Source organism: Lytechinus pictus, chromosome 3 (assembly GCF_037042905.1).
Source record: "Lytechinus pictus isolate F3 Inbred chromosome 3, Lp3.0, whole genome shotgun sequence".
Classification (NCBI taxonomy): Eukaryota; Metazoa; Echinodermata; class Echinoidea; order Temnopleuroida; family Toxopneustidae; genus Lytechinus; species Lytechinus pictus.
In genome coordinates this window covers 29,613,553-29,636,285 of record NC_087247.1, presented here as the reverse complement: position 1 = coordinate 29,636,285, position 22,733 = coordinate 29,613,553, and the positions used below count along the sequence as shown (strand labels likewise).

Sequence of the window (22,733 nt, the reverse complement as noted above, 5' to 3'; positions counted from 1 at the left end):
TTAATGAATTAATTAATTGTTAATTAACCAATCGGTTAATTGTTTAATTATTAATTAATTTTAATAATTATTTTTGTATTGAAAATTTTTTTTTTTTAGACTTGTCTTAGAAAAAAAAAAAAAAAAAAAATTATCTTAAATTTTTTTGGGAAGCCCCCCTGTTTTCTATTAGCGTCCTTTAAAAAAGTTTTCGCTAATGAGTTTTCGGCTTTCCAGTTTAAGGGAAGTAAGTTTTTACTTCTTCCTTTCAGATCAGCTCCTTTACTTATTTCTTTTGACCCTTGTCAAAAAAAAAAAACAAAAAAAAAACTTGTGTTGATCCTGCTCTTCGTCCTTGGACTTAGACGTTTCTGTTTTTAATTAATTAACGTCATGTTTACGTGTAATTGATTTAACTTTCTTAACTTTGTTTGATCTCATGTTTAAGAAGTCGATCCTGTTCTTCCGAAGTTATTAATTTTATTATTAATATTTCTGTTAAGGATCTTGCTTTGTCACCTTTCTTGTCCACCCACCCCTCCGCCCCCTCTCTGTTTTCGACCCTCCTTTTGTTCTTTCAGCTAAGAACTTACCAGGTAGATGAGCTCTTTTGACTCATCTCCTGATGACTCCAAACCTGCCGCTGGGAGAGAACCAGACATGGTATTATTGTTCCTGTGATCAGCGGCGGTGAGTATGAGGGCAAGAGAGTGAGACCCTTTGCGATGGGCTCTATAAAGGGTGGAACCGTGGAGTTGCGTCCACATGCCTTGGAAAAAGGAGGGTGGAACCGTGGAGTTGCGTCCACGTGCCCAAGAGGGTGGAACCGTGGAACCGCGCCCACGTACCCGAGCGTTTTAGGGTGGAACCGTGGCGTAGCGGCCACGTGCCTGAAAGGTGATAGCCAAGGCTCCCTCGACGGGACCTGAACCTATTTTGGGGAGTGTGGTACTAGTATAGAAAACTTCACTCCTCCAGGGCTGCTTTACCCACCGGCTATCGGGTCCAACAAGTCCGGGTTAAGAGCATGGGACTCTTTTCCCGGCACATACTAGGCTCGATGCTTTGTCAGTCTCCTTCAGGGAGCATTAGCAAAGGGCTACCAGCCCCTAGTCGCTAGAGACATGTGAGCTCGACTCCGTCAATCTCACGATTATCTGATCAGGGTGGAACTGTGGAATCGCGTCCACGTGCCCTTAAAGGTGGAACCGTGGAATTAGCGTTCATGTACCTAAACGGCTTGATCAGATTTGGGTGATTTTTCTCATGCGAGATATCACGTCCCCCCTGTCTCTTGTGCCCTATTCTGCCCCCCGGCGGGGGCCGCATAGAAGAGGAAGAAGAAGAAATTCTAGGTTGCTAACCCCGCTTCGCGGGCAGACCCTTTCTTTCTAATTCTTGTGCCGATGGTCAGGCGTCGTAACTTCATGTTACAACAGAACGCCCTCGAGCATCACGGGTTTTTATCCTCATGCTCTCTGTCAGCTAAAACCGCCGTGTCAAACACCAGACAGGTCAAGCAGACATTCGCCATCTCACACCTCGGAGAGTCACCGGCAATTTCATGATTCGCCGGCGCACGCACCTGCAAGGGAAATTCCCGCTAATACACGGGTGTTATCGACATACGGGCAACGCCCCCCATTATGTCACCAGACTCCCGATAATTGTGGGTCACGCGTCGCAACTCTCATGTTGCTTCACACGCCCACGAGCAGTGCGGGTAAATTCCCCCACGCTTCATGTCAGCTTCAGCCGCCGTGTCAAGCACCGGGCAGGCCAAGCAGACATTCGCCATCTCATACCTCGGAGAGTCACCGGCAATTTCATGATTCGGCGGCTCACGCACCTGCAAGGGAAATTCCCGCTAATACACAGGTGTTATCGACATACGGGCATCGCCCCCATTATGTCACCAGACTCCCGCTTCATGTCAGCTTTAGCCGCCGTGCTAAGCACCGTGCGGTTCAAGCAGTCACCTGCCCTCTCACGCCGGGCTTTTATTGAAACGCTGTTCACCTACACGGTGACCCCGTTTCCATGCAGGTGCTTCCAACATACGGCTTTCAAGCCAACATGTCGGCAAGCTCTCGATGACCGACGGCTGGACGTTGCATCCTTACAGGTTGCATCAACACGTCCCGAGCATTACGGGTTCTTACCCTCGTGTTCTCCGTCATTACAGACCGCCGCTACGCGACGGCTGGGCTTATCAAAGCCTCGCCCCAGCCACCGGCCCTTTTCTTTGAAATTGCCGGCCCTTTTCACCCGCACGGGTGTTTTCATGATATGCACAGGTGCTGCTGACGTATGGGTCTCACCCAGCAAGTCGGCAAGCCCTCGTATGTCGCTGGTTGGTCGCTGCAGCCGCTTGGCTGTTTTCTGTCGGTCTTATTGCCGGTGACGGGCATTGAGCGGATTGAGTTTCTCCCGCCGGCCCGCACTCCGGGGAGCCGTCGGCGAGTTCACCTGCATGGGTATCCCCATTAATATGCAGGTACTCCCGAATTCGCCCTCTACGTCAAGCCTCACAGTTTGACCGGGCATCGCTTTCGGCAACGGCTCTTTCAGCGGTAACTCTCTCCATTCTACCCCCTAGGCGGGCCTGTAGATTGGAGGTAAGATTTTCTAACATACCGCATGCCTTCCTTCTCTCGTGAGAATGTTTGGCTGTTTTTGAGAGGGCAACCTATCACGCCCGCGGACCGTCCGCCCAGGCGACGGGACCGTCAGCTTTTGGCCTGAACCTCACTTTCTATACGAAAGTAAGGGTGCCCTGTCTTTACTTTTAACTCCTTCTCTTCCTTGTAAGGTTAGAGTCAGGGCTAGTACAGACACCCGTCCTCCAGCGATCGCCGCTGTAGTGAGGGCGACTCCGATATTAGCACCATCACCGCTCAGTGGTATGTCTCACTATCTCGTAGCTCTGCCGAGCTTATGAGCATAAATATCGGATCTGAATGTCACGGCGATTAATAGTTCTCCTATACTTAATAATCGCTATGCCTTCACCATCCGGTGCATTATGGTTATTTTGTAACCTATTTGTCTCGTATTTGGGCGGCTCGTGCGAGCCCTGCCCGAGCTGCCATCATCGGTCGTCCCCCCGGACCCCGCCGGCAGCACCCGCACCGAACGCCCGGAGGGAATCGGCTATTTATATGCCAGATACCCCTCCTGTTGACATTCACAACTTGTTCCCCGAGTCTTTCTTGGTCGGGTAAGCATCATCTCGGTGGAAAGAAACAGCCATATATCTCTTTAGATTGTCGGCTGTGTGCGTGCGTTCAGGCTTGTTTCAAGCCCCAGGTTTTTTTCTGTCGGCATTTCTATGCCTACTTCCTGGACGCACCCACCGTGCCGGGCCCGCAAGTTCACACCAAACTGTCCGCCACCAGGCCATCGGTCGAGCTCAAACAGTCTATCCGATAGACTGCCCTCTATGTGGGTCAAGCTTGCGGGCGTCTCCGCCGCTTCCTCGTGTGGAGTGGGCTACGGTCGATGCATTTACCGTGCCCGTGTGTCGAGTTGTCTTCTTTTTAGAAGCTTTTTCAATCGGCACACTTGAGTCGCCTCGCAGGCTGCTTTCATCCTCCTTCCATGCTATGTATGTGACCGAGGATGATGTAATCGTGGTGGATATACATTTATGTATAAAATGTATACGTGTGTGTATGCATACTTATGCCTGTCTAACCACGATCACCACGACCCGCTTTCTCTCGGGCAGACTGTGGATGAGTCCCTCCATGAAAGTGATTTACTTCACTGGAGTTCTTCTTTTTAGAAGCATAGATTCTCATCCCCCGCTGCTTAGGGCGTCATTTTTGCCGCCCCCCGCAGTTTCTCGGAACTCCTTATCTTACCGATATCGGACTGTTCCATGCTGTTGCAACCGGCGCCGGCGGTGCTTGCCCTTGCGATCACCAGAGAAACCAGGCCTTGTGGCTGTTTTCGTAAACAACTGGTTCTCATCGCAGACTGAGGGAAATATTGGTGATTATTTTCCTCAAGTCGCCTTTCTCCTCCGCTTGTTTCGTCAAGCGAGGACTTAGACACTCTTAGCCAGTTTCCGTCCCTAACCTTGATAGGACAGGGCCGTTGTTACCTCACTCGATTCCGTCGGGAACGTAACTGTTGAGGTATCATGTCTGGCGTTGTCTGTTGGTTCAGAACATCTTGACCGACATCTCTTGATCATCGTTTACACGTAAGATCATGACAGAGACATTGTTCGCCAGCTCATCTCTGGCGTACGCTTGCTGCGACTAGGGATTACTCCGCTCAGCGGACATCCATCGTAACCTAGTCTTACGGACCCTCTCGGCGATGGTGGCTTCAGCCAAACCACCGCCCACCTCTCCCGCCGCGGGCAGTGCACCTTCGGGCGGGTGTTTTATTAGTACGGGACAAAAGGGATCCGCTGTCTATCACACTTATTATGTCGTGATGCGTGCCGCGTTTTTCTCCGACACGCCCGTTTGAGCTGCTTGACCAGACTGTTCTATTCTACATAGACAGCAGGTCCGTGGCATTTTCTTATTAACAGAATGGCACTCAGTCGCTTTTCTCGACACATTGACTGCCTTACGAGTGGTTTACTTCAACCTTACTCTCTGTCGTTCCATGTCCTTTTCGGACCGCTGGAAACGTCCTGCCACAGCTCTCTATCAGAATTCTGCAGATGTTCTGCCCTCACGCATTTGAGACAGATATCGAATTCTGGGCGCCTTCTCCCACGCGGGGGCTTCTGAGATATCTCGCATTCCTTACGTTTGCATGGTTGCGGCTTGGCTTAAATTATTAAGCCGGTGACTTGACCGTGGCTTTTATTAGCCCCGCTGTCGCCTTCTCAGATTGATTGATGGATCACTTACTGAACCGTACAAGTTTCAGTCTTCCGATCACGATTCTTGTCGAAATTTTCAACAAAATCGGATCGTTTTTTGATCATCGGCAATTATCATCCCTCCGGTTACGGATGATTTCTACCTTCAATCCGAATCTTACAACCTCTTAAGTTTTTCTCAAACGTTGAGCTTGTATGGCTTAGTCCGTCATGGCACCTGTCGGTCGTTCTTGACGCTTGACTAACTCCCTCTTGGGTCGGTTTTCAGGGTATCTTTTGTCTGTCTATCAGTCGAGATCCCTCCTGTATCTGTTTATATATAACCATTTACAGTATAAAGCTTTGCATACTTATGCATTGCTCCCGTACCGTTGCCGGGATTGTCTTAGATTAGGTGTTACTTCTAACCCTCGTCTTTGTTTGCCATTCTTCAGACAATTCCCAACTCTGTGCAGTTGGTTGTTTTGTCGCGCGAGCCGTTTGCGGCAGCTTCTCGAGACATCTTTTCACGCTGGATTGTTGAAACGATCAAGTCAGTTGGTGATGATGTTCTCCTTCTGACACTAGGCCGAGGGCCCATGATATTATAGTATCATTCTTCTTGGGCTCTTTCTATGGAATCGTCGTATACGACATCTTGAGGACCGCCTTTTTGGCGCTCTTCTAATTCCTTGTTCTTAAGGACCTTTCTTCACATGAGGCCTTATTTACCTCCTCTGTCCTTAAGGCAGCGGCCTTTCGTGTCTTCATCTCCCTATTTTTGTACGCACTTTCTTAGTCTAGACATGCCTCCCTTCACGTTGAATCCGTGTTGGTCTAGCAAATCAAATGAGTATATCCCAGTTATTGATGTAAATTATGAAAATACTTACCATGATTTTCTTATTTACGAGATAACTGGATATACTCATTTGAACCCTCCCACCGACCCCTCGCCTTGCGTGGCAACATGTCTTGCGTTCAGGCTCATGAGAGGAAATGGACGCCTTTTTGCGTGATGATCTTGGGATAGTGCGTGCGTAGGGAGATGCTGCGCGCGCGCAGGAAAAATTGTGTACTTTTATTCGGCGTGCAAGTTAATCGTAATGAACTAGCAAATCAAATGAGTATATCCAGTTATCTCGTAAATAAGAAAATCATGGTAAGTATTTTCATAATTTGATATAGATTGATGTACAATAACCTGCAAGGAATTAAAGAAATAGTTTTTTTGAAATATTAGATTAAAGTTATGTTATGAATTAAAGAAAATATGTCATATATTGAGAGCATTTTCTTTCATCAAGCTTTTAGTAATATGTTGTTTATAATTCTAAGTATCATTAGTTGTTTGTGTGGTTTTGTGAAATGTCTCAAATTTAATTTCAACCTGAGGCTGATCTAAAGCATCTTTTAAAAAATTTATGGTTGTGCATCTGCCTTTTTTGTCACCAAGATGACAATTTGAGGATGATCACAAAATCAAAATTCCTTCAGCATGTGGAGGAGAATCAATGTCAGTTCGTGTAGTTATATTTGTAGAATAGGGTTATGTGCCTTAATATTTTGTTGTATTTAGAATTGTAGGGTTTGGGTTAGAGGAGTGTGATTAGGGGCTAGATTCCATGATAAAGAAGTAAGCTCACAATAGATTTTACAACTTTTATTATTATAATGTATTGAAACCTTGTTTTTTTTTTTTTTTCCACCTTGAACCTGCAGAAATACTGAGCAATGAGGATCTCTCACCAGAAAGAAGACTGGAAGAAGTCATCCATCTTGCTGAGCTTTCTATTGATGTACTACAGCAGAATGAAGAACATCATGCGGAGGTATGATCACCGCTCTTCTCTCAGCTCCACACACACACACCAATGGGACCAAAAATAGCTTTAAAATTCTTAGATAACAAACAAGTCATTGACACTGACGTTTTTAAAGCTCTCTGCGGCCCATTTGTATTGAAAATAATAATTCCCTAGAAATTTACATCGTGGTTTATCTCACTTTTATAATTACTGGATATCATTAATTTGTCCATGAAAATGGAATAAATATACAGGAAAATATGTGAAGTATAATGGTGTCTCTTTTTGCTATTTCTAAGATGATGAATTGATTAATTAGGCAGTGATTAATTCACTGATTTTTATAGTTTGATTTGAAGACGATATATTTGTGCTTTTTATTTCAAATATACAAAACACATGCTGATAAATGGACCTTTGATCCTCTGACCACAAAAGTATTTCAATTGAATATAAATAATCAATATTGTGCTTGATATAAACGTTGATGAGGTGCAAAAATGAAGAGAGAAACGTACAAATCAATTATTTTTTTATTGATAAATCCTATTTGAAAATCTACTCTACGGTTCTTTGATAACAGTCACAATAATTTAAGAATAATAAACTAGTAATTGTCAGAAAATATTGGACACAACTTTTCAAAATGTTCTCAGAAATATATATGTCATTTTTGCTGAAATAATAAGGGAGGGATTTCGGAGATGAATTTGTTAAATTTTGCACGAAATTGTGTGTGCTAACCCACCCCACCCCCTGCAGGCTGATCAACGCAATGTCAGAGGCTGATAGATAGACAGTATTTTGTCATGTTCATTTCATGTTTACCATAGCAACAAAGTCATCATGAGTTTTTCTTTTGTTGATGCTGTCGTTGATGTCGCCATTTTAATACACAGTTGCACCCCTCCACAACCCCCTTGTTTATATTTGCCTACACTGCAATGTTTGACATGGAAAGACCCCACCCTCCCCCCACCCACCACACCCTTCCTCGCACCCCGTTCCGGATATATCTTTATACATTTTCAAGATTAAATAGCTGAAAGTTCTCTTTGTTGTTTTTATTATCATCATTTGCTTTTTAGAGGTTGTTTAGTATGTTGGGTCAGGGTTTATTTTTTTCTTTTATTATTTTTTTGTATCACCAAAAGTGAGTATTTGAAGTTGATAAACTATTCCTATTACTTCTAGATATATTTTATGAATATTAAATCCCCTTTTATTATCATTTTGCAAAATGCTCTTTCATTTTAGAGATTGTCTGATGAGCAGGCAACATCCATTCATTTTTATTACGGTAGATCAATTAAAAAGCATACGGCCTAGTTTTTAATTATTTCATGCCACCTCATTAAATGTTTTTTCAGAAAACTAGATCATAAATTTATCACTGTTCATGTGCTATATTTAGTCTTTAAAGTAAGAAATTAGTAAGTTGTGCATGTGTGAATATGTGCGTGTTCATGGACATTTTTTGTGTGCTATATATGTGCAGTTGTCCTTTATATATATATGTATATTATATGTTTTAGCTTAAGATAATTCATCAAATATTTCAGAAATAAAAGGAAGGGGAGAGAGACATCACGTATTGTACGACTTTGCAAGAATATTTTTATCACACATTCATTACATCTATCTGTGTCAATTAAATCCTATACTATTTATAACACTTGAGGAGAATGAAACCTTAAACTTCTTGTTCCGTATAATTTATTGGAAGCAGAAATATCTTAGAAATTCTATTTTATTGAACGTTTAAAGGAAAACAGTAGGATGATTATAAAATCTAAATTGATGCAGAATTGGCAAGTAATCATTATACCGTACTCATGATAAACCTTAAACTTTCTTCATCATTGCCATTTATTGGAAAGAAAAATATCTTTGAAATTTGGTTTTATTGAATATAAAAAAAATGAGGATTTAAAAACCTCAATATGTACAGAGTTGGTAATACACCTATTATACCATTTAGATCTTATGAGGATTTTAGATTCATTTTTATCAACTATAGGACAAGACAATCTTGAATTTCAACTTGTTCTTTGAAACACTTGAAACTTTTTTTTTATTGAGTAATAGAATGATACACATCACCTAAAATACTGAAATAAAATCATCAATGGAATAAAGACGAAAATTGATTTTACTGACCTATTGCATTTAAAGGCAATCCTAAAGTGAAGTGATTTTCATGACATATTCAAGTACTTAAGCCATGGACATGGTTGATTTATATTGTCCATAAATCTCAGAGTGATTTAGGAATTCAGATATTCATGATTTTGTTTTATATACTTAGTCTGTTTTCATTATATTTTTTCACTAAAAATATTTCAATGATCTACTTCTAATTACAAGGTGAAACTTTGGGTGTTTACACCAACTAACTGATACCAGTTGGTTTCCAGAGAGGACTACATCCTAAGGTGTTAAATTACAATATAGAGTTTTAACATAACACCAAAGAGTGTTGGAATAATAAGCAAAGGTGTTGTAGTATATAACATGGGTGTTGAACTAACACTGAAGTAAATTGACTGGTGTGGTCATCTATGTACACCAGATAGCACCACAGATAACACCACAGATTTTGCTGTGTAGAATATAGGTTTTGGATTCCGTACTTCTCAGCTTTAGGAGGTAATCGTACCCAAGTGGAAAAGCCATATGAAAATTGTTTTTTCTGAGTATTATCAAGTCATTGTTTTCTTGACATAGCTGTTTTAATAAAAAAAGGAATCAAAGAAATAATTAGTGATGTTATTGACAAGCATAACAATTTCATGTATCAAAGACGGTTGGACGTTGTGCAATATTTTTTATATTTGTATGTGTAGAGTTTTGTGAATTGTTTGTTTTTCTAGTGCAATTAGTACGATCCAGTCATCCATTTCCCATTGCCTGTTGGTGAATACAGCCAATGAAGTATTGGCCCATTATTTCACCCTCATCCATCCTGCACTAACCCCCCCCCCCCCACCTCCCTCACCCCCATTCCTTCTCCAAAGGTCTGTGATATCCCATCATCCTCTACTCCTATTGGTTGAGTATATCCTCTATGATCAAAGTCATCATTTATAATCCACCTCATTTTTTCATCCATGTGTTGCATTATGACATGCCATTTGCATCTCTCATTTCTCCACTTTTTCCCACATTTTGCCATCCATTAAAAAAAATCTCACCACACACTCATTTCATGACAAATTTGCAGCGTGACAAACCCAAAGAATCAAAGGTACAATCTTCCTTCCGTTTATTTTTTTTCTTCCTATTCTTTATACTTACTCCAGTGGTTAGATGTGCGTAACTATATCTACCATATAACCAGCTCTGTATTTATTCTAAAAAAAACTAGATGAAATTACTAACCAACCCCTTGCCACGTCGAGTATTCTTTTTAGAGGCATCGTTTTGAAACTGACATGTTCTAACTTTCTTGGATTTGTATCTAAACTTGTGTAATACAATTACACATGTTGGTCAGCAAAGTTAGATTCGTATGACGGCTTCAAAAAAATATGCCCCTGCTTCTTCTTTTCCTCCCTTCCTTTCTCTCTCTTTCTCTCTCTCTCTCTCCCTGTCTCTTTGTCTTTCTTTTTTTTCTCTTCTTATTTCTCAAAATTTCTTTATTTTGATCTTTCATTCTTTTCTCTTCTCACTTCCTTTCTAGCTCCTGTGTCTCCAATTACTTTCTATTTTATTTCTCCCTTATTTACTTTAATACCTCTGCCATTTATCATAATTTCATTACACCACTCCTCTCTCTCTTTCACTCTCTTGCTTTCATATTTCTTAATCTGTCCTTTTTTCTGTTTTCCTCCTTTTGTTTATATTTATATCCTATTGCCCATCTCTCCATTTTCTTTACCTTGTGTTTCTCCCTCCATGACTTTTATTAATCTACCTATCCATCCAGCCATCCATCTATCTATCTTTCCACCCATGCATGTATCTATCTGTCCATCCATCCTTCCATCCATTGATCCACCTATCTTTCTATCTATCCATCCATCGTCTATTGATCTATCCATCTTTCTATCTACCAATTTGATTTACCCATCTTTCTTTCTTTTGTTCGTTCTTTTTTCTTTTCCCTCCTTTCTTTCTTTCTTTCTTTCTTTTCCTCCTATATTTCTTTACAATTTTTATATCTAAAAACTTGTTAGAAAGAATGAACTAACCCTTATACAGCCTGCAATGTCTATCCTGTTTAGTTGGTCTATTGATAATTTAGTAGCATCTTCTTCTTTTTTTTCTTTTTCTTTCACACAAGCATGTTTCTTGAATGCATCATGGTCGCATATGCATGTTTTTTTTATTGTTATGATTATTTTTGTTCTTGCATTCTGATTCATATCATATGGTCTATTCCTGCTCGGAAGACATCAAGTCAAGTCCATCTCATAGTTCTGACTTTGTCTCCAGTTGTTATCTGTCTATGTTATGTCTTGTTTTGAATTTGAAATTATCTTATGTCAATAAATTGTCTCACAAGCACAATATTTGAAGAAGAATTACAGATGATTGTAATAATTAATACCCAAGACTTAAGGAGAGTTAGTTGTTTGTTTCCTTATTTCACTTTAAAGCTGGAAAAGTAAAGAAATTTGTTTATAAAAAAAAATCAGCTCATTTTTTATTTAATCTGTATTTGAAGGGTTAATGCTAGTATAGAATAAAGTTAGCTCAATGCTTAATGCTAAGTAAAAGATCATACTCTATTTGATATTCTGTGAATACATGACTGTATTCTGTTTTGATTTATTTGTAATAAAAATTGCATGAAGAATTAACTTTTTAATACTTGCGTTAGATTGCTTGCTGCTTTTATACTCTGCAATTCCTCTCAGTTTGTTTTGCTTCTTAATTTTGATTGTTACCATGTCTGCAACTTCGTAAACCCCTATGTTAGCCCTTTTGTTTTGTATTATTTCCCATTGAAGATGGACCATTTGTTATTTTACTTAAGAAAAAATATCCACATGTATTTTGTTGATATCTAAAATGAAATATGGAAAAATATTATTGTATTGGCATATTTTGAATTAATTATGCCAGTAATATTACTTGTAAATATATCAGAAAGTTATGATTCTAAAAACTAATGAGAAGACATTGGATATGAATTCATATAGTTTTTATACGACTCCTCCCCCTGTTAATGTACTGTTAATGTAAATCACTCCTGTGTCCAAAAACACGAAACATGACAAGTCTTTTTACTTTATTCATTGCAATCTTTGAGATCACTCTATTTAGCTAAAGAAGGAAAAGAATTGAAAACTGGGCATGCAATCAATTTTTGATTTTTTTTTTTTTTAATGATACATGCTAACATATGATTTTAAGTATGGAGAAATTCAAACAACTTATGTTCTTACTTTTTTTCTCTTTTGGGGCTCTGATCAGAATTTATTTTCTCTTCCTAAAACTTTCTCCAATGCATCCTGGTATTATTTCTTTTGTTCATAAGCTATATGCCTGTTTTTAGTTTAAAAGATTAGGCTGAATGTTTGGAATTTTTCTTGATTATTTCAATAAACAAACAAATAAATGTATTCATGTCATACCTGCTTTTCTGGATCTCTGCTCGAGTGAATCTCATCTTAATCATATGAAATTCACAAAAAAGTTGTTTGATTTGCATTTTTGAGAATGATTTTATCTTCATTTCTATCTTGCTATTGCAATGAGGTAGCTTTTGTATGAATTTGCTTTTTGTAAATTTAGTTTGAAAAGATATATATTTCCTCCTTACAAGATATTTTTCAACCAACATTAAAAATATTCCCATATCATTTGCATATGCCTGTGTTATTTTTAATGATATAGAAATTATATGTGCATTATATTTTTAATTTGACAATAATTAAAGATACAGTCACTACCAAATGTATTTATAATAATGTTATATCATAATTTGATATGTGCTATACAAGAACTGTTTATTTTTTTATTTTTATAATTATTATATTTGAGTGCTTATCATCTGTGTTGTGCTATTAATAGCCATTGGCAGCAGAACAGAAAACCTTTGTAATCTGTGTTCCTTGCTGCATTTGTCTAACTTGACTTGGCCCTCTTAATATTAAGTTGGCCCTCTTTGAATAAATCTTTCCCATTTCTATGCTGTTTGCTAACCATGAGCTTAGTATTATTTTATATGATGCTGAGTTCTTAGTATTTCCAAATTTGCATATATTTCTGTTATGATTATATATTTTTGAAAATTATGAAGGTTTAAAACAAAAATGTACAAAGAAGGGGATATTCAGTAATTTTCTGTACCTGGTAATTATTAATCATTTTAAATGGATTAAACTGTAATAAAAGTGGGACTTACTATAATGTTTTCTTTGAGATTAAATACTGTTGTTGATATTCACATGACATGATAGTTCTGAATTTCTTCTTTTTATTTTTAATACTCTTTGCATTTGATCTTAATTTTGCAGAAAATATTGACACCTTGAAATTTTTAAAATTCAACATTAACAAATTGAGAAAGCTCTCTATCATTTATGGGGTGAAAATAATGTTTTTCTATTTTGTCATTTAAGTCTCAATTTTAAGAGTTGTAAAAATGAAGGGATGTGATTTATGGGGGGCTATTTAGAAGATCTAAAGATATTTTTTTAAGTACCAGGATCGTGTATAACTAGAAGTATTCTGTGTTGTAGTGCACAAGGTATAGCAATCTTGGTCTTTTACACTTATACAGGCTTTTGCATGGTTTAGTGACCTGCTGGTAGAACATGCTGAGATCTTCTGGTCATTGTTCGGTGTGGACATGGACGCTTCCCTCGATGTCCAACCTCCAGATACGTGGGACAGCTTTCCTCTCTTCCAGCTCCTCAACGATTTCTTGAGATCAGAAAGTGGGTGTCTTGTCTTTAAAACTTTAGTCTTATTAGAATACTTTTAGTTACTAGTTCTTGTGTTTGGTGATCAGAGAAATAAGACAGTAATCTGTAAAGGCATGGTATTGAAAATACAGGACCCTCTTGGAAAAAAATAAGAATAAAAATAAAATAAATAAGAAAGGTGTCACAACCAAAATAAAACAGAGTTTGAAAAGAAGTAGAAAAAAGAAAAAGAAACAAAAGCAGGTGGAATGATTTACTATTTTTTAAATATTTGGTCAAAATCTATCGCTGATTTATATTTTCATTTTTGAAATGTCAAATTTTTGCTCCCTTGCTTTGCTTACTTGAAATATGACCCATATGCCATGTTTGGCCCTTCCAAATGTTCTTTTCCATTACGCCACTGCAACAAAGGCGCTAGTCCAAGGAGTTTGAACTGTTGTGAAGATACCAACTATTACCACAACAAAGCATGTATTTATTTATTCATTTATTTATTTATTTGAGAAAAAGAAATAATGTGGTTCCTTGTTATTTCAAGATCACCCTCAACTCAAACTCATGGCAAGCACGGTGAGCAACTTACCGATTTGCAGCCATTTTCACTCCCATTTTGTAGCTGTTTTGTAGTCCTTTTGCATCCATTTTAGAGATTGGCTAGGGAACAGCATAGGGTTTAATACATGAAACGGATATGAAATGAAGAATTATGTCCATTTTACATAGTTTTGCCCACTGTAAATTCTTATCCACAACCCTCATGATACTTCTCTAATGGCTCTTATGACTTGTGTTTCTCCAGGTACCTTGAATGGAGGAAGGTTCCATCTAAAACTTCAAGACACGTTTGCTCCTCAGGTGATCCGCTACGTAGACTTGATGGAGTCCTCCATAGCTCAGTCTATCCATAGAGGCTTTGAGAAGGAGAAATGGGAGCCAAAAGGGTCAGTATAAGAGTAGTTTAATATCAATAGATGCTTTGGGAAGGAGAAATGGGAGCCAAAACGGTCAGTATAGGAGCATTTTGATATCCATAGAGGCTTTGAGAAGGAGAAATGGGAGCCAAAAGGTTCAGTATAAGAGTAGTTTAATATCAATAGATGCTTTGAGAAGGAGAAATGGGAGCCAAAACGGTCAGTATAGGAGCAGTTTGATATCAATAGATGCTTTGAGAAGGAGAAATGGGAGCCAAAAGGGTCAGTATAAGAGCAGTTTGATATCAATAGATGCTTTGAGAAGGAGAAATGGGAGCCAAAAGGGTCAGTATAAGAGCAGTTTGATATCAATAGAGGCTTTGAGAAGGAGAAATGGGAGCCAATAGGGTCAGTATAAGAGCAGTTTGATATCCATAGAGGCTTTGAGAAGGAGAAATGGGAGCCAATAGGGTCAGTATAAGAGCAGTTTGATATCCATAGAGGCTTTGAGAAGGAGAAATGGGAGCCAAAAGCCTCAGTATATGAGCAGTTTGATATCAATAGATGCTTTGAGAAGGAGAAATGGGAGCCAAAAGGGTCAGTATAAGAGCAGTTTGATATCAATAGAGGCTTTGAGAAGGAGAAATGGGAGCCAATAGGGTCAGTATAAGAGCAGTTTGATATCCATAGAGGCTTTGAGAAGGAGAGATGGGAGCCAAAAGGGTCAGTATAAGAGCAGTTTGATATCAATAGATGCTTTGAGAAGGAGAAATGGGAGCCAAAAGCCTCAGTATAGGAGCAGTTTGATATCAATAGATGCTTTGAGAAGGAGAAATGGGAGCCAAAAGGGTCAGTATAAGAGCAGTTTGATATCAATAGAGGCTTTGAGAAGGAGAAATGGGAGCCAAAAGCCTCAGTATGTGAGCAGTTTGATATCAATAGATGCTTTGAGAAGGAGAAATGGGAGCCAAAAGGGTCAGTATAAGAGCAGTTTGATATCAATAGATGCTTTGAGAAGGAGAAATGGGAGCCAAAAGGGTCAGTATAAGAGCAGTTTGATATCAATAGAGGCTTTGAGAAGGAGAAATGGGAGCCAATAGGGTCAGTATAAGAGCAGTTTGATATCCATAGAGGCTTTGAGAAGGAGAAATGGGAGCCAAAAGCCTCAGTATGTGAGCAGTTTGATATCAATAGAGGCTTTGAGAAGGAGAAATGGGAGCCAAAAGGGTCAGTATAAGAGCAGTTTGATATCAATAGAGGCTTTGAGAAGGAGAAATGGGAGCCAATAGGGTCAGTATAAGAGCAGTTTGATATCAATAGATGCTTTGAGAAGGAGAAATGGGAGCCAAAAGGGTCAGTATAAGAGCAGTTTGATATCAATAGAGGCTTTGAGAAGGAGAAATGGGAGCCAATAGGGTCAGTATAAGAGCAGTTTGATATCCATAGAGGCTTTGAGAAGGAGAAATGGGAGCCAAAAGGGTCAGTATAAGAGCAGTTTGATATCAATAGAGGCTTTGAGAAGGAGAAATGGGAGCCAAAACGGTCAGTATAAGAGCAGTTTGATATCAATAGATGCTTTGAGAAGGAGAAATGGGAGCCAAAATGGTCAGTATAAGAGCAGTTTGATATCAATAGATGCTTTGAGAAGGAGAAATGGGAGCCAAAAGGGTCAGTATAAGAGCAGTTTGATATCAATAGATGCTTTGAGAAGGAGAAATGGGAGCCAAAATGGTCAGTATAAGAGCAGTTTGATATCAATAGATGCTTTGAGAAGGAGAAATGGGAGCCAAAATGGTCAGTATAAGAGCAGTTTGATATCAATAGAGGCTTTGAGAAGGAGAAATGGGAGCCAATAGGGTCAGTATAAGAGCAGTTTGATATCCATAGAGGCTTTGAGAAGGAGAAATGGGAGCCAAAAGGGTCAGTATAAGAGCAGTTTGATATCAATAGAGGCTTTGATAAGGAGAAATGGGAGCCAAAACGGTCAGTATAGGAGCAGTTTGATATCCAAAGAGGCTTTGAGAAGGAGAAATGGGAGCCAATAGGGTCAGTATAAGAGCAGTTTGATATCCATAGAGGCTTTGAGAAGGAGAAATGGGAGCCAAAACGGTCAGTATAGGAGCAGTTTGATATCCAAAGAGGCTTTGAGAAGGAGAAATGGGAGCCAATAGGGTCAGTATAAGAGCAGTTTGATATCCATAGAGGCTTTGAGAAGGAGAAATGGGAGCCAAAAGGGTCAGTATAAGAGCAGTTTGATATCAATAGAGGCTTTGATAAGGAGAAATGGGAGCCAAAACGGTCAGTATAGGAGCAGTTTGATATCCATAGAGGCTTTGAGAAGGAGAAATGGGAGCCAAAAGGGTCAGTATAAGAGCAGTTTGATATCAATAGAGGCTTTGATAAGGAGAAATGGGAGCCAAAACGGTCAGTATAGGAGCAGTTTGATATCCAAAGAGGCTTTGAGAAGGAGAAATGGGAGCCAATAGGGTCAGTATAAGAGCAGTTTGATATCAATAGAGGCTTTGAGAAGGAGAAATGGGAGCCAAAACGGTCAGTATAGGAGCAGTTTGATATCCAAAGAGGCTTTGAGAAGGAGAAATGGGAGCCAATAGGGTCAGTATAAGAGCAGTTTGATATCCATAGAGGCTTTGAGAAGGAGAAATGGGAGCCAAAAGGGTCAGTATAAGAGCAGTTTGATATCAATAGAGGCTTTGATAAGGAGAAATGGGAGCCAAAACGGTCAGTATAGGAGCAGTTTGATATCCATAGAGGCTTTGAGAAGGAGAAATGGGAGCCAATAGGGTCAGTATAAGAGCAGTTTGATATCCATAAAGGCATTGAGAAACATTGTTTTAAGTGCTATATAAATGTTGCATGTTATGAGTATTCGCTAGCTTAGAAAATTTGTATTAAACACTATACCAATTTTTAATAATATTTTGTTATAATTCAAGTCGTTTATGTTTTTATTTTTCTGTTTGTCATGCAGGAATGGTACGGAAACATCTGAGGATCACTTCTGCAAATAAAATGCCTTACAGATCTTTGTATTCAAATCGGTTATGTTTTTCATTTTTCTTTTTGGGTCACCCAGGAATGGTACGGAAACATCCGAGGATCTGTTCTGGAAGTTGGATGCCTTACAGACGTTTGTCAGAGATCTTCACTGGCCCCAGCAGGAGTTTGCTCTTCACCTAGACCACAGGCTCAAACTGATGGCAGCTGATATGATCGAGTCGTGTGTCGGCAGGTCAGTAGATCCAGAGTGGTTTTCTTATAAAGCTGTTCATAACATCACGAATGTATTTTCAAATGGTTGGTGACTGTAGTTCAAATGTATAAATCAGTTTACTTAATATTATCAAACACTCTGCATCCATCTCTTTTATTCTTTAAAGATTCATTATATACAGTGGCGGACCGTGGCCCGGAGGAGACAAAGCATTGGAGGGGCACAGCATTGTTCACAAACAATACAGTGCCCCTCCAATTAATTGTCTCCTCCGGGTCACGGTCCGCCACTGATTATATAGGTACGTTTCATCAAGGTATGCGTTATTTAATTGTACACATATTATGTTTTCATTGTTTTTACACATGAAGGTGAAATAAATGAAATGAATGAAAATGTATTAATCACATTCCCAGCTTGACACGCACCCACATTCACATGCTTCAACTCGCCCGTTTTCCTTTTATTCTTTCCCTTGACATCACGTTTATAATAAAGACCTGTGTATTATGGTTTTCATACATTTCCCCTGGAGGAGCTTAGAGTCAAAGACGCGTGGGTTAGGGCTTCTGCAGTGAACGAGACAATAGGCTAATAAAAGACATGAAGATTATGTCAATTATAAGTCTGCTAGAATTGACATTTCAAGAAAAATTATTTGAGACTATTTGAAAGGCTTCTCATGTTTCCTGGAAGTTGGGGAATCTTAACAATGGAGGATGCGGTAGTCTTTTAAAGTGGAAGCTCAAGAAAGAGGACAGGATAAATACTATAGACTTGACCTGCTCTGTTGAAGACTTTGTTTTTATTACTATTGTACTGATGTTTCATTACCATCATCTTCACCTCCACCATCACTGTCATCGTCCATCATCATCATTATCATCAAATTACCACCATCATCACATCATCATCATCACTTCCATCATTACCATTATCAACATCATCATCATCCCAACCATCATTAACATCACCATCAATATCATTATTACCATCATCATTACCATCATCATCATCATCATCACCACCATCATTATCACCTTCTTCACCACCAACTCCCATCTAGTTATTTTTTTCTTATTTTATTGTTTTTGTCTAACAGAACTATGCAAGGTTTTGAGGTATGGATCAAGAAAGGAAGACCAAATAGTGATTATCGCCTGAGCACGGAGCTTTGCGTTATGATGAACGTACTGACGGACGCTAAGGATAAATCCATGAAATTATGTCCTCCAACCAAGGATGAGGAGGCAGTGAGTGCAGAATCTTCTTTAAATCATTTTTTAACATCTTTCACTGATTATTTGATTGTGTTTATGGTATCATATTTTATTATTAATCATTTCACCTCCATTATCACTATTGTCATCATCATATTCATCATCATCTTCATCATTATCACCGTTACCATTTTCTTCATCGTCATCACAAACATCATCAATGCCATCAACATTATCATCATCACCATCATTGTCACCGTTATCATCATCACCATTATCATCATCATCACCATAATCACCATCATCATCATCAAGGATAAATCCATGAAACTATATCCTCTGACCAAGGATGAGGAGGCAGTGAGTACAAGACCTTCTTTATATCAGTTTTTTTTAACCTCTTTCACTGGTTATTTGATCGTGTTTATGGTATCATATTTTCATCATTAATCATATTGCCATTATCATCATCTTCGTCATCATTGTCATCATTTTCTTCATCATCATCTTCATCACCATTATTCACATATACCATCAATAACCTAAGTAATATAATAATTATCAATGTGTTATGCTTAAAACTCTAAGCCAAAAGCAAGTTACAGCCAAAATTTGGAATAACGCATTATAACATTTAATGAGAAGATTTAATCATCGAAAAAAAAGTGTCAAAAGTTATGGTTTGTCTTATGAATACTTAAATGAAAATTGGTAGCTATTTCATTCCTCTTCCTAGGTACATGTACAAAAGCGAATTCAATTTGTAATCATAATGATACCATAGAAATTGTATGAAAGCTATGTTCTTAGCCAATTTGGCCACTACTGCAAACTCAAGGACTTGCAATTATTCAAAAAGTCAATATTCATATTCAGATAGTACATGTATCTTCAATCTCAAGACCATTCTGTAATGTATTAGTATAATAATTCTCCATGTGCTTTACTCAAAACTCAAACAAAGCATATTTTATGATTGTTTGACGAGGAAGACAGAATTTTCTTACCGGATTGTGGTGTTGCTTTGACTTCACTACCCATTTTGCCATAGCATCAGTACCACACCAGAATCGATGAGGAGATCAACCGGACTTCATACCAGGTCATTCAACTGACACAACTGAAGCTTCGAGGGGCCCTCGAGTGCGTCCTTACCAAGCTGGCCCGTTATGACGAGGGCACTTTCTTTGCTTCTATTCTCTCATTCACGGTACGTACATATTTCACTTTATCGTAGAGAGGTGATTCCTTTGTTTCTTTCTATCTTTTTATTTCAAGAAATGTCATAAAATTGAAACATACAATACCAGGAATCATATTTACATAAATAGGAAGGAGATATTTTTCCAAATCTTTTTATTTTAAGAAATGTAATAAAAGTGAAACATATCCAAGGATATATTATATTTAGATCATAGGGATGGGAATCCTTTTTTGTTTTTAACCCTTTTGTTATAAGAAATAAAAAAAAGGGAAACACAAAATCCCATGATATATCATATTTAGATCATAAGAAGGGCATTAGTTTTTGTTTTTAACCCTTTTATTTCAAGAAATAAAATAAAAGGGAAACCTACAATCCCAGGATATATTATATTTACATTATGTGGATGGGATTTCTTTTTTGTTTTCAACCCTTTTTATTTCAAGGAATATAATAAAAGGTAAACATATATATAATCCCAAGATATATTATATTTATTGGAAGGGTTTTTTTAAACCCTTTTATTTCAAGAAATATAATAAAAAGGAAATATGCAAACATAGGAAACTTGTTATTCTTCAAAGTACAGGGATACTTTACAGTAAAATAACAAAATATCATTAAAACATGTCAAAATTAAAGGGATTTAATAACTTTTAGGATGTTTGCAAATATCTGAGCTGTGGGTGCTCTACATGCTATCAGTACATGCAATAGACCCTGAAAACTTTATTTCATAAGCACCATTATGTGCTTTACTTTCCTTCCATAGCCTACAGTGTTGATATAGTGTCCATATGGATGCTCATAACTATGGTCATCATTATCGTACCAATTAAGCGATCGATGAGGGTAGAATTCTCAGTCATTCCTGTCTGACCTAAAGGTTTGCAATTATGATTACAGCCTGAGCTGCAAGAGATATTACATTGTTAGACCCTGAATGAAGTTAAACAATCCCTTTAAAATAGGTAATGACATGATGAAGTACATACTGATTCAATGCATACAATTGAGGAAATTTAGTATCGGTTGTAAATAATGTAATCTTTATAATAATGCCATTAAAACTGATGTCAAACCTGTCTATTGAGGCCACTAAAAAGAAACAGAAATTTTGACCTCTGCAGACAGGTGATTGACCTTTATATCAACAGGTGCTAAATAGGCGAGGCTCCCTAGGCATTCCACTTTTTCTTTCTTGCTGGGTGCTTTTTTTATCCATACAAACAATATTGAATACAACACACATCCAAGTTCTGGGGCCCATTTAATTAAAGAATTACAACTATTGTAACTACCATGGAAACCTTGATTGTGATTGGGTGCTGAGTCCGGTTACCATGGTAGTTGTCATAATGGCAAAGTTTACGATAGTTTTGCCTCTTCATGAAATAAGCTCCATTGCCCAGTGTCTTTAATTCAATTCGTAATCAGATTAATCATGACTAAAGGGAGTATATCACACTAAGCCTAAAGGCCACCGCACACCTTACGACTGTTCGTGATCCGATGTTGGGACAAATCGCATTTTGCTCATTTTCTGAAAATGTGAATGGAAAATATCATTTTATTTGAGGTTAAAATTAATTGAAAGAATACTAATAAATATAACCATTTTGAAAGATTGCGAGCCTTTATTTTGGAGTAAAGGCCAAATTAGTCTCAAATCGTAGCCAATCCTACGACTGCTATGACGTCATTACGACTAGATAGTAAATTTGCTTTTATTCTAAGAAGGATGATAGCATAGTCACAGATTCGAATATAGGTATTCGTACAATGATTTTGAACATTACACAGTAAGATATTCCAAGTCTCAATATTAGCATCAAATTCTACTATGTTTTATTCCAAAACTGAGTCGCAGACCAATCGTAAGGTGTGCAGTCGCTTTAAAGCATTTCATATTTGCAGTGGTTTCTGCCCAGTGATTTCTCCTATTTTGTCAGAATTTCTTGTATGGGATATTTCTATTGATTACCGTTTCCAGGTATTTAGATGGTACTTGTGAAAATAGTAGATACAATTTTTGTTTGTATGATTTTTGTTTCATTTCTTCTTCATTTTCTTTATGCAAATCAGACAAAGAAAATTCGCACAGACCTGGTATGTAACTTTGTCAGAGATGCCCTTCTACATGCTTGTCAATTATTTGTTCAGAAAATAGATTTTCCGAATTGACCTTTCCTTGTGTCTAAGTTTAGCCAAATCCTTAGCTATCTCTCTCTTTCTGTAGTTTGCCAGGCTCCTCTAAAACAGATGTTAGTTTGTACATCTGTGCAAATACCTCTTCTGCGTATGCGATCGTTACCTTTTTTTAACGTGTTGAAGAATAACCCTTTACCTAGTGTCCCCTATGGTTAGATTAACACTGAACTGTTCCATCCATTACCCTCCTTTGTTGGTTTGGAGTGCCTTAAAACCCAACAATTTGATGGAAGACAAAAAAATGATTTAGAAGCTAGTTATCCCTATTTCTTCTTGCTTCCCTTTCAGTTATCTTTTATTCTTTACTTGCCATGTTTCCATTCTCTCACAAACAAACGCAAGAGCATTTTCCTTTCCTCCTTGCCTTCTTCTTCTTCTTCTTCTTCCTCTTCCTTTTCCCCCTCCTCCTCCTCTTCTTCTCTTCCTCTTCTCCTCCTATTATATTGTTTACCCCCCTAT

The 22,733-nt window shown here is 38.2% G+C and overlaps 1 protein-coding gene across 4 annotated transcripts in view; it reads left to right on the top strand.

Moving 5' to 3' along the window:
* Positions 1-22,733, top strand: part of LOC129255714 (calcium-dependent secretion activator 1-like) — a 45,442-nt gene that overhangs the window by 13,740 nt on the left and 8,969 nt on the right. The window contains exons 11-17 of one of the 4 annotated variants that reach the window (XM_064096780.1): positions 6,530-6,639; positions 13,349-13,505; positions 14,296-14,437; positions 17,502-17,657; positions 18,742-18,892; positions 19,917-20,069; positions 22,149-22,172. In XM_064096780.1, the coding sequence (XP_063952850.1) occupies positions 6,530-6,639; positions 13,349-13,505; positions 14,296-14,437; positions 17,502-17,657; positions 18,742-18,892; positions 19,917-20,069; positions 22,149-22,172 (893 nt within the window). Of the gene's footprint in view, positions 1-6,529; positions 6,640-13,348; positions 13,506-14,295; positions 14,438-17,501; positions 17,658-18,741; positions 18,893-19,910; positions 20,070-22,148; positions 22,173-22,733 lie in introns of all 4 variants that reach the window. The other 3 variants (XM_064096779.1, XM_064096781.1, XM_064096782.1) reach the window with 3 other exon arrangements.